This window comes from Falco cherrug, chromosome 4 (genome assembly GCF_023634085.1).
Source record: "Falco cherrug isolate bFalChe1 chromosome 4, bFalChe1.pri, whole genome shotgun sequence".
Taxonomy (NCBI): domain Eukaryota; kingdom Metazoa; phylum Chordata; class Aves; order Falconiformes; family Falconidae; genus Falco; species Falco cherrug.
Window position 1 is genome coordinate 6,831,968 of NC_073700.1, and position 12,843 is coordinate 6,844,810.

At 40.7% G+C, this 12,843-nt stretch overlaps 1 protein-coding gene across 1 annotated transcript in view; it reads right to left on the reverse strand.

Annotated features, from left to right (window-relative positions):
* Positions 1 to 6,500: 6,500 nt before the first annotated feature.
* The window catches only part of NISCH (nischarin), a 31,497-nt gene continuing 25,154 nt past the window's right edge, over positions 6,501 to 12,843 (reverse strand). The window contains exons 17-21 of the mRNA XM_055708357.1: positions 12,260 to 12,434; positions 10,890 to 11,043; positions 10,174 to 10,302; positions 9,089 to 9,250; positions 6,501 to 7,850 (exon numbers count right to left, since the gene is read on the reverse strand). Of these exons, the coding sequence (XP_055564332.1) occupies positions 7,222 to 7,850; positions 9,089 to 9,250; positions 10,174 to 10,302; positions 10,890 to 11,043; positions 12,260 to 12,434 (1,249 nt within the window). The 3' untranslated portion in view covers positions 6,501 to 7,221. The remainder of the gene's footprint in view (positions 7,851 to 9,088; positions 9,251 to 10,173; positions 10,303 to 10,889; positions 11,044 to 12,259; positions 12,435 to 12,843) is intronic.

Sequence of the window (12,843 nt, forward strand, 5' to 3'; positions counted from 1 at the left end):
CAAAATAAACACAAAAAACTCCTTCACTTACACTGTTCCTGTTCTCTTCTGATAGATGAATTCCTCCTAGGCAGATAGATGGATTTTGTCATAGATGACATCAATAAAAAGCTTATGCCTTAGAAGCAAAATGCCTCTAATTGGATCAATTTTTTACTCCACGATTTTGTCCAACACCCTTCAAAACTGTCAGTAAGGTTCCCTCACTCATTTCTATACGAGACCACCTCATATACATACGTGTCTGCACAAAGCATTTCAAACCCTCAAAGTCCCACAAAACAAGATCCCAAGATCTGTCAGAAAGCTCAACATCTGATTGCTTCTAAACTGTCCAGAATTTACAGAGAAAATACCCAGTATTGAGTTAAGAACAAAGCCACAGGACTTGCTATGTCACTAGCAATTAAAGGAATACATGGGACAGGAAAACTGGAGGAAAAAGCCCTTTCATCAAAGGGAAAATTTATAGAAAAGACTTGTAAGGATTTGGTGACAGAGCATGCAAATGGCCCTGTGCAGGCAGGGTAGAGGGCTTTCATTCACATCCTAGTCAAGGCTTCATTGAAACAGGATTGTGCAAATCCCATTTCAAAATACACAGTAGGAGTTGTCAGCTGTTGGCCTGTGTGTTTATGTGTGAGGTTTAGCACGTGGGTTTTGTTTGTTTTGGAAAGCATGGAGGCTGACTTATCAGTCAAGCGTCTCCTGCCCACACGGCAGAAGGTGGCTGGTTTAGCAGCTGCAGTCAGATGTGGGTCTCAAAAGCATCATCTTCAACTTCTGGCCCTGACACAGACGATTTCTACAAAACACTAAGAATTTACCTTGCTGTCTCCGTTTCCCAAACCACCAGCAGACTGTTGGCAAGCAGCAGTGCTCAGGATTTTTTCCTCACTCAGTCTTTTGCTTTATGCATTGATGAAAGGTTGGGTCCTCTAAAGTAACTTGTCTAAGATCTGGCAGGGGTTTTTTTGTGAACACATTCCTATTCAGAGCTGAGAAACTGCTGGCGAAATCTGTCCCATGGGAAGAAAAGTTGCCTGAGTAAAGGCAAAGGATATAGCTACAAACTCTTCCAGCCTCCCTGCCTGTGTCACATGCTGCATTTTAAAACGCTGGGTCACCAGCCCTTCTCTCTGAAGTTCGTGCAGCCCTGGCTAGCTTGGGCAATTTCCTGCTATTGAAATCTTTTGTTTAAGCAATCTTTACAGAAAGTACAGAGCCAGGACAAATACTTTACCATCCAGTTTACCTTGCCATACAGCTTCTGTGAAAGCCAACCATTTGGTTACATCCACAGAGAGAAACAGACTCTCTCTCCACTCTTCTGGGAAAACTGGGAAAGAACATAAAGTCTCCTTGCTGTGAGTTGTCAGTGAGAAGGCTGCGAGTCTGAAGAGGAACTAGCAAAAGATTAAACTGACCAAGCCAGAAGTGCTTGTGTGTAGGAAGAGAGCCAGCTGTGCCATACTTACTGAACACACCCCTGAGGCTCTGGGTGAAGAGGCTAGGACACAAACCTAATTTTTTTGATTTCTTTCTTTTGGCAAGTTGGAAGAAACAGGGATGTTAAAGTTTGCTTATAAAAACAAAAAAAACCTGGAAGGGTCACATGGCAAACAGGAGTCTCTCTCTCTCACATGCACACATGCAATGGTCCAATTCCAAGCAGACAGAGCTGCCTGAGCGCAATGTTGTGATGCGATTCAGGGAGAAATTATTCCAGCTGCTTATATCCTGTTAGTTCAAAACCTCGAAGGGCAGCAGTACAAATGTCAGAACATAAATGCTGTTAAGTCCTGGTCTATTTATTGCTATTCACTCCCAGTTCCTTTACACATGCTCCTGCAGTGAAAGCCAGCTACATATTCCCATCTCTTGGTTTTACTTTTGTACCTTTCCCATCTATTAAGCAGCACTCTGGGATTGTATTGAGAGTGTCAGGCACGAAATTCCCCACAGATATTCCACATGAATCAGAAGTCTGAGTAAAACTGGTTGAACAAACAGGCTGAGCTACTGAAACTCAGCACCTGCTGACATCAGCATGACCAAAGAGGCAGTGTGTTTTCCCATGGTGGTGCTGTTTATGCTTCACATATTATCTGCAAGGGATAGAAACAGTCTATAACATACTTGACTAAAGCTATAGCTGTTTGCTAAGGATTGCACTGAAGTGCCTGCCTGAGAAAAGCGTGACTGAGATGATCCCACTATCAGCATTTGCAACAACTTTAGAGATGCTGAGAGTTCTTGTCATCCCTCTGAGAGGCCTTAAAGTTTGAAGCATGAGGGCTTATAGTGCCCAGCTTACTGACACTAGCTATTACTCTTTATACACCTATTCGGGTGGGTTTTCTCCTGCGTTGGCCACAGTCTTTCTTCACCACCTTCTTGGTCTGTTGTTGGAGTTTTATCTCCCCCCTTTTTCCACATCAATTTTTAGCTAAGTTACTAAATGCCCTTCGTTATCAGGAAGACAGCAGGAAACAGAAGTTTGTAGTCTATCTGCTCTGAACCACAACTTCATGCTCTTCCTTGCGTTGTTGCTTCTCCACTTAATACGTGGTATGCTTAAAGATTAACACCACAGAACTAAACTTCTTTATTAGAGACAATCAAGAAAGAAGCAGCAGCATTTTGTGCTACTTCAGGGTTTCTTTGAAAAAAAAAAAAAAAAACAAAAACCAAAAACCAACCCAACCAAAAACAAAACCAACTCTTTATCAAAGCTGACAAGAACAGGAAGACAAGTCAAAGGGGCTGAGGTAAATACCTCGCTGTTCAGTACATCTACAGCCAGGCAGATCACAGAGTGCTGTAAAAGCAGCACGGGTATGGACACAGGACAGACAGGATGTAGGTCACACCATCACTTCTTCTTGCAAAGAAAACACAGTTTAGCTCAGGTCAGCATCTCATTCACTTTCCTTCCTAATGAGATTCATTTACAATTTTTCAATTGTAATACAAGGGAGATTTTAAAACCTTCAACCAGAACCTCAGCAGATGACACTGAACATACGTAACTGCATGGGTTGTTAGGGTGGCACACATCCACATAAGCTGCAAAGCCAGACAATGGGAGTCTAAGATGGTTTAGACGATAACTTTCCTGAAAAAGGTCTCCCCACCTGCCTACACATGCATCTGGTCATAGCTTTATAGCTATTCAGATACTGTTTCAGTGCCAAACAAAGGTTGGAAGCTATAAAAGATCTGAGTATAAAGAATTATGAAGGGATTGAGTGTACCCTCAGCAAGTTTGCAGATGATATAAAACCGGAAGGAGTGGCTGATGAACCAGAAGGCTGTGCTGCCATTCAGCGAGACCTGGACAGACTGGAGAATTGGGCAGAGAGGAAACTAATGAAATTCAATAAAGGCAAGTGTAAGGTCCTGTACCTGGGGAGGAACAACCCCACACACCAGTACAGGCTGGGGCTGACCTGCTGGGAGGCTGCTCTGTGGAAAAGGACCTGGGCGTTCTGGTGGACAGCAGATCAGCCAGAAGCCAGCAGCGTGCCCTTGGGGCCAAGGTGGCCAGTGGGATCCTGGGGCACATTAGGAGGAGTGTGGCCAGCAGGTCGAGGGAGGTGATGCTCCCCCTCTGCTCTGCCTTGTGAGGTTGTACCTGGAGTACCACGTCCAGTTCTGGGCTCCTCAGTTCAGGAGAGACTGGGAACTGCTGGAGAGGGGCCAGCACAGGGCTATGGAGATGGTGAGGGGACCGGAGCATCTCCCTTAGGAGGAAAGGCTGAGAGGGCTGGGCCTGTTCAGCCTGCAGGAGAGAAGGCTGAGAGGGGACCTTATCAATGCCTACAGATATCTCCAGGACGAGTGTCAGGAGGACGGGGCCAGGCTCTTTTCAGTCTGCCCAGCAGAAGGACAAGGGGCAACGGGCACAAGCTGCAACACAAGGAGTTCCTTCTGAACACGATGGAAGAACTTCTTTACTTTGAGGATGTCACAGACCGGCACAGGCTGCCCAGGGAGGCTGCGGGGTCTCCTCTTCTGGAGACATTCAAACCCCACCTGGCCGTGACCCTGAGCGGCCGGCTCCTGGGGGAGCTGCTTTCGCAGGGCCTGGGGCTGGATGGTCTCCAGAGGTCCCTGCCAGCCCGGACCAGTCTGATTACTAAAGAAATACGCATGTAGGGCTTTGTAGCACCCTTGCAAAGAGAGAGGAAAAAATCAAGACTGTTTTATGTGACCACAAATGGTTACAAAAATAATTTCACAGCACCTTCTGTAGAAAATAATTGTGGAAAGCTTTGAGAAATCTTTATGAAATGAAACAATCTGCCAATTCATGAAGTTCAAGATGGACTGTGCTTTTTCAAGGAAAACTAATTTAAGTATATCGCTGTATTTAGAAATAAAAAGATTACACTAGAAATAGACAATAAAGACAACAGGTTGGTGCTGAGGAATGACAGTGAATAAAAATTTTCAGCTCAACACTGCACTTCAATGAACAGAAATTTGCACCCACAAAGCACTGTAACTCCAGCAGGTTTTAACACAGGCAAAAGAGCAGGGGATCAGCCATCTGGTGGCACAGGAGAGGGGCATGTCTTGTTTTGGGTACGGATGGAGGTTTTTTCCAGGTAAAAATGAAAAAGAGCTAAAGCATCAGGGAAGACGCTTCACACAGCCCAAGCTTTACTTAGAGTATAAAAGATTATATACTGAAAAAATGCCTTGAAAATAAACAATTCTGATAGCACCACAGATGAGATGCTTAAATGGAAGAATCAAAAAATACTGTAGTATCTAATGAGTTACTGAACATATTGTAAATCTTAAAATATGATCAGTGTTTACCAAGATCTCAAGGAAGAATTATACCTGTTTTCTGTATTAATAATCTGATCCAAAGGGACAGATGTAATGTTTTAAACAGCTGTAGAAGAATTTCAAGTTTAATCACAGCTGTGTTCTTGCTACAATAAAATCTGAAAAGAGACCTTGACTGCTCAAACTATGTAACGAGCAGGGGATTATCTTTGCTTGTTCTAACACAAGTTTCTGTGATATGCACTAGTGTACTGAAATACATTTGAACAGTTGGACTTTATGAGGGATGCTAAGAAACAGAACTCAGGCCTGTCTCAAGCTCAAGGCATCCCCCAGGACAAGCCTCACAAATAAGACAGAAGCAGGGCTGACTTACCCGGAAACAAAGACAATTATAACCCCTAGTATAAAAGGCAGAGATATCTGTTCAAGTTAGCTCAAATCCCAGGCAGTTCCAAAGAAGTTATTACAGATTCCCTTTGCATTCACTTAAACCATAGACCATTTGTACATGATCTGTTCATCAGGTAAGTTCTCAAGTGTTTGCATATCGGACTACTCCAGTTGCCACAGGTTCCTCTGAAGTGTTACCTACAGGAATTACAATGAAGTGATTAACACAGTTACTTCAGAAAGTAGTAATGAAAACTTAACCTTTCAATTATACTATTCCTGGGATTTTTATTTTAGCAATTAGTGGGGTTTCTACCCAATAACAATTAAGCTTTAATGAATGTTAAGTACCTTTGAGATTTCAGGGAATAGAAAACCTCTGAAGTACAGGAAAATTTAAGTCTTCCCCAAGAGTCGACAGGACCTACCTTAACTGCTCAGCTCACTCTAAGCTTGAGAGGGGCTAGGTTTCCTCTGCTAAACCGTGAGCAGAGCAGCACTCAAGTAACTCCTCACCGCTTCAGTTGCTTAGGGAACTCCACTGCATCCTGCAATACAACTGGACTTTTGCTGCCTTTGTCATCCTTGCACCGACTGCAGCATTCCTGGTTAAATGGAGCCTGGAAAAGCACAGTCAAGCTCCCCATCAGCATGCAAAAACACTCCAAGGAACCAGAAAATTCCCAGTGCCACTGTGGACTTGCCATTCTTTGAGAAAACTCAAAACTTGTTTGGACCAGGCCCTGAGCAACCTGTTTGAAGTTTGCTTTGTTTTGAGCTTGACTGCTGGACCTCCAGAGGTCTCTTCCAACCTAAATGTTTCTGTGTTTAAGGAGCATCAGTTTTAAGCAACACCAGCTGACACATGTAACAAAACTGTTCTTCCCTTCTTAATCCCAGGGGGCATAGAACACTTTTTCAAAGTACTGGTATCTGTCTTCATAATAGCGAGTAGGGATTTTACTGCTATGGGGTAGGCTAAAACTTGTTGGGCACAGTAGTATTCAAGTTAAAGATGAAAGCTTGCAAAGCAAATTCCTAATATCTGATGGAGAAGTAAAAGTACTTGAAATAAATCCTCCTAAAATTCTGTTTAGAAGCTGCAGATCTTCAGTTTCCATGACTCAGCTCTATTTCTGGACCAGTACAAACTTGCTACAGTAGGATAAACTATGTTCTTCTTTCATCTTGCTGCACATTTCATACTTTACAATATATTCTAGGAATGCAGTATGTGCTGCTGAACTGCCATATGGTATCCTGCAAACACAAGACAAACCTGAATAAAGACAAGGCCAAAAGAAAACTGTCAAATTACACTTTATTTGTATTGACAAGATAGGCAAAAGAAAGACTTTGTGTTCAGAGATACAAATTCATTATTTGCTGACAAAATGCTCATATACCCATGTTGGGTATTTCCATTTTCAAGATGATACTGAGTGGACCTTTAACAGGCCGTTCTTTACGAAAATCTGTCACCTGCTTGTGGCTCAAATTTTACTGCTAAAGTTCATGACTGGCAGCAAATAATTACATTTGGCCTCAAACAAAAATGTATGTAAAACTAAGATCATTAAATAATAAGCATTAGCAGCATACCCAAAATACTTCTTGTACAAAGAACATTGCACTTGACCATACACAAGCATTTACCCTTATTTACATATTACAATTTGTATAGAACAGCAAGACTGATATATACAGAAAAATAGCAGAAACCTTAACAGCCCTAGACGACAGTGTATCTCGTGTTGACTCCTTAATTTTTCCATACAGTTTCCCAGGATGTCTCATGGTGGTTTTTTTACTATATACTATTGCATAAAAAATAGACTTTACAAGAAATTCAGTCCCCAGTTAACACTTCAAAATATTTCTATGTACTATTAAGTGTTCACAGTACTAGGAAGCAAGGGTCCAGGTCAGCTCCTTATTAAAAAAACAGAACATGACAGGTGCTATCTATTTAAATGCTGTGCTTTACCTTATGATAGACACTGAAATGACTTAGCTGTGCAGTAACTACCCAGTGAGTTCCAAAGGCAGTTCCCTACCACACAGGATCTCCCACTGTCTTGCAAGCAATGAAATTAGTTTCTCCCTGCTTTCTGCACTTGGGATAAAAATGTACCACTGGATCTCTCTATTCCTGCTGCCTTCTTGTTTGGCATTTCCCTTTGGGGCACTATTAGTTTCTCCAAAGTGATCTAGTGTCAAATTCTGCATCAGATCCTCATTCTGAACATCATCAAACACAAATGTAAGGGCCTGTGGATATGTCTGATAACCCATAAGGACTCTATCTAAATCCCGGATTCGTCTTCCATCTGCAAGCTGGTACTTATCTCTCTTTGGTGGTTCCTTAGCAAATTCGGGTAGTGGGTAACTGATATAATCTTCATCAAAGAGGAACAAATCAGAGCTGGTTAATATAAGTGTTTTCGGTTGAAGTGAACTAGTGTTTTGGGCAGATCCTTCAACATTATTTACTTGAAATGCCAACACATACAGAAGGATGTTGAGGGACTGAAGATTTGTCAAACCATCCATCTTCTCTGCCACTAGAAAAGCAAGGTCCCCAATTTCCTCTTCATTTGGATAAATAAATTTTACTCTGCTAGAGTGAATCAGTTCATAATTCTCCATTCTTCCTGCAAGAAACATACATTACACTTCTATTTAGTACAATACTTTCTTAATGTATTAGGATAAGTGACAACTTTTGACAGTTGGCTGCAGCTGGAGGAATTAAAAGATTTGTATCTATTCATATATGGTTGCACTTACACAATATTGGAATAATATTTTTTTTATTGTAGATCTCTACTGGAGTCTCTCTTGCATTACCAACATACTTTTGTGCTGATTTCTAACCACTTATCTAGTTGAGGGCGATGGCAGAAGAGGTTAAAGGAAATACAGCTGGATTCTCATACCAGAGATTATCCACCTCCCTACTAGCTGAGCTCCTCTGCCTCCTTCCCACTCCTCAGTTCTGAACTCACTGAAAGCATTATCAGATCACTGAACAAAAATAAAATCCCTGCTTCTTTTAAGCTGAGAGAAAAGGCAAAAATTAAAACAACAAAAAAGTAGAAACAGAAGACTCTACATGAATTGCTTTTATATTCCTACTGGATGAGCACAATCCTCTGCTCCATGCTATGTTCTGCAGTGGCAGGAGGTAACACTGCAGTCTCATATTACTGTAAGTGCTGAAATACAACACAGCAAAGCTTGAAGGAAGCACGTCTGCTTTTTTCACATACATCAATTGGTCCAATAAAAGATATGATTTCTCATTAAACCTTGCACTTTCTGGGCTTACACAGCTTCTCCTTAAAACAGTTAACAATTGTTCTTCAGAAAAATGCCATTTTATTTTGTGCCTTCAACTGGCTTCAGAATTCTATGCAAAAAAGTTTCACCTGATAGTGGAACTGAACCTAACACACCTGAAGTCTAGTTTTCACTTCACTACATTCTCACAGAATGACAGGACTCTTATTTGACCAAGCGGGGAAAAAATGTGACCCTTCAGACTTTGTTACCTTCACTACTTTTTGATGACTTCCAAAACTCTATACATTAGGCTGAAACTCGCAGTGGAAGCTACACTAGTACACACCCCAAAATACTGTATAGGAAATGCTGTTTCTGCTGACTCAAGAAGCCACCGCTAACTTCACATGTGCAAGACTTGATATTTAATAACTCTGTTCAGCTAAGCCATGTAAGGTAATTAAAGTCAGGGAGTTTGGTAAAGTATCAAATAGGAAACAACCGATGCAGACGTTTCACTCAAAAGAGTTTTTAATCAGTATACTCTAGATGATGTCCTAAGTATGATGCACAAGATAACTCATGACACATAGAAAAGACCACTCACCTGTGTTTTTACTCCCAAATTCAGAGTAGAAGTCTTTATCTACCGGTTCAGGTGAAGGCGTGCGTGCAAGCAATGACAGAACTGCCATAAGCTGCTGTATGAAAGTGTGAGTGTTGTAACTGTCTCTTGTCAGGCAGGTGACTATATGATCTGCAGAGTGTCCTGAAGAGAAGACAGAATACAAATCACTCAAATCTGTATGTGGTGTTATAACTTCTTCAACCAACATGCAACTGTCATCAGGAAAGACCTCTTGCAAGGATTATTCCTCCTTAAAACACGCATCATTACTCAAAGTTTTCAAATCCTTGGAAAAAGAGTAACAGAAACCGCTACAAGTTCCTCAAAAAATAAATATAAAGTGATACACTTAGGATTTAACTGTTTAGCTATTGCTGCAGGGGGGTTCAACCTTATTATCACCTTATTACAATTTCTCTTACAGAAAAACCTGCCCTCAGCTTTGTGAATTTGTTCTGTGTAAGGTCACTTTAAATCATTTCCACAGGAGAGATTCCCCACCCTCACTGAGGTCTCAACAAAATTGGAAGACATTTTAGAACACGGCAATGTATGGTGCTCATGTAGTGGGACTGAGGCAAAGCACCAGCCAAGAACTTTACCCACGTTATTTCCATTCCATTTTAGGTTGACACCATTACCTTTCATAAAATTTTAAGACCTCATTTTCCATCCAAAAAGTCAATAATCAAGTACACAGTTTGCAACATGGGCAGTTCCTCAATTTTACTCTTCATTGCAAGCCAAAGCCTCAGAACAACAAGAAAGTCTTTAGATTTCCCTTTTGATGTGTTGTTAAGACAGGAGAATTTTTAAAAGCACTTGTGGGACCAATTAATTCATTGGTATTCAGCTTCCCAGTTACTTCAATTACTGTTGCAAGACAGTATTATCAGCCTACTGGTACAGCACCATTGTTACATTAGCTTCATTTTTTTTAAAAAAAGAAGCAATGAAATGATACACTCTTCCATTTCACTAATAAAATTAAGACATGAGTCCACCTAAGACAAGACTAAACAGGCCAAACAGAACTGGAAAAACAAAGCACAAGATGTACTCACCAGTAATTCGGAAGTATTGGTCAAACAAGCCAACATTTACTGACTGCAGGTCGTTGAGTTTTAGCACAAAGCAGCAAGAGAGGTGGAAAGAACTATTTGCACAATCTGAGTTGTCTTTGTCCCAAAAATCTGTGAAAAAAGGATATACAAAGCCAAAAGAAAATACTATCCTTCTTTCTATACGCATATTTTTATATTAAAATCTTACACCTATATACTATTTGAAGGAAGAAATTAGGAAGAAAGTGAGAATAGTGGCTAGTAATTTCTCAAGCAACACACTCAACTACATGTCCTTGTTAGCAGCATATCTTGAAGTAGCCATCGTATCACAGATTTAAGTCAGCAGATTCACTAACAAACCACTTTTGTGTGAACTGAATGCATACGATTAGTTTTATAACCAAAATGGTAAATGAAGAGCAATGAAAGGGCCTTTAGCTGCCCAGGTGATGCTACAGACTATGAAATGACATCTGAGAAAACAATGGATACAACAGCACATGGGTCTTGTTTGAGAAGCAGCCATGACTCAAGAACTTGTTTTTTTGAACATAAAAGCCTCACAGCAAGTGCTTTGCATACAGCAAACTGCCACTCCCTCCCTCAACTAGGACATTCAAGTAAGAGTATTGGCCAAAACTGGTACTTAAACTGAACACACAAACAGGGATTAAGTTGGTAGCATTATCAAGGGATCAGAATAGCTATCTCACCCGACTGGTGCTCATCAGCATGAATGAAAGAATCATCCAACAGAAAGTAAATAGCTTTTGTTGAGAGAAGCACACAAGCCATCACTTCCACATTGGGAGTCTTGTAAAACAAAACTGAGGACCACATGAGATGTCTCAACTCTTCATTTTCCACCTAAAATGTAAAATGTATTTTATAAATCACCTGCACACTTAGATATTTCATATAGTTTCATCATCTTAGAGGCAACTTAGACCACTAGAAAAAATTTCAAAATCAGAAGCATCTGAACATGCTGTCATCAAAGAGCAGAAGTTCAATTCAAAGCTGCTAAACACAGCAGGTTTGAGGTAAACACAATAGCAGTTCACTGAAAATGTCTTGTGTTCCCCTAAGAAAATTATTTTTCTGTCGCATTCCAGTTATTCCTTGTTTTCTGACCAAAACTAGAAAAAAGAAAAACATCTCTTGCACAACAAGAAAGACTTTCTAGAACAGATGCTGCAGATAAATTTTAATCAACAGAAGAGCACTGCCCTCCCAAGCCTCATCAAGTCTACCGAGCCTTCAGTCACTGCTGATGGGCTGGATTCAAAGACCATCAAGGGAGGGCAGAAGCACAGCTTGCCACTGCCATTCCAATTAGGCATCTTCCCAGCTTCTAGCTTGATGAGCTTACTGTTACTCCTCAGATGAGTCCCATGCTTTATCAGCTTCTCACAGTGTAAAGCCAGAAACACAACTTAACTTCTGATTACTTGTAAGATTTCAAAGTGAGGTAAGGGAATAAAAAAAGGTCTGTTTCTCTATAAGCTTTTCAATTGACATTTGTACTTGGACCACAATGACTTACCACTCAAAGCCACAACATGAATTTAAGGTAAGATTTGTAGTTTTAAATTCGATGCTCCCCAGAAATTATAAATCTGCTCAGAAATTAGGCTTATCTGCTCATGTTTCATGTAGGAGTACCTACAGCCACACACATGTTATATTCATGCACACATACCACACAGAGGACTCAGAACACATTTGATTTAGCTACATAGATACCATCACAAAATAATTCCACTCCAGTTTTACTTTTGCCACTCTAAAGAAAAAGAGGAACAGTCTTGAATTAATCATATCTTCAAGACACACACTAATGTATTCTTCTGTTCTGCATCAAGGATCCTGGAGGCAAAACACACCTGGCAGGATCCCAATCACTGCAGTGAAGAACCCAAACTAGAGCAATGCAAACAGGTTTTTTTGACCAAAACACTTCCACATTTCACAACACCTAAATCTTATTTGTAATTTTGATCAGGAAAGTTCTTTTTAAAATGCTGACTAGTACTGAAGGGCCACAAGGCATCTTTTTATACACCTGGGCTAGGCACAATACCTCTGCAATGTTGCCATGGAAGAACTCAACTAGAGCATTTCCTTTCAGCCCAGCCACGTACTGCAGAGACACAGAAACATGAAGGTGAACAGGAATCTGGTTGTCTTCTGTTATCTTCTGCATAAGAAATTCAGATGGATATAAGGATGACAGCGTCAGATGAGGCCTGCAAAAGCTAGAAGAGATCCAGAAAACACATCAAAATTTAAGGAAATACACGTCTCTTCCCCTACAAGAATTAATACTTTATATTCCATTCAGAAATTGGAAATGGGCAACTTCTATTCTTAACAATTTAAATTATTATCTTGAGCAAAGCTGTCAATCTGCCATGACCTCAGCCTGCAAGCACACAAAATAGGAAGTCTCCTTCCTAAGAAAATACGCTTTATGTTGCAACAATGAAATAGAAACAAGGCGGCGGACAGGTTCAGTCCAGGATAACCACTCACACATACTACAAACTAGCAGAATGAAAGAGTACTTCAATACTACGGGCCAAAAACAATTATAGTGAGCACTGCAAACACACTGGCTAGGCCACAGTTAACTTCCACACTGTGCAACAGACAGTTCATGGGAAT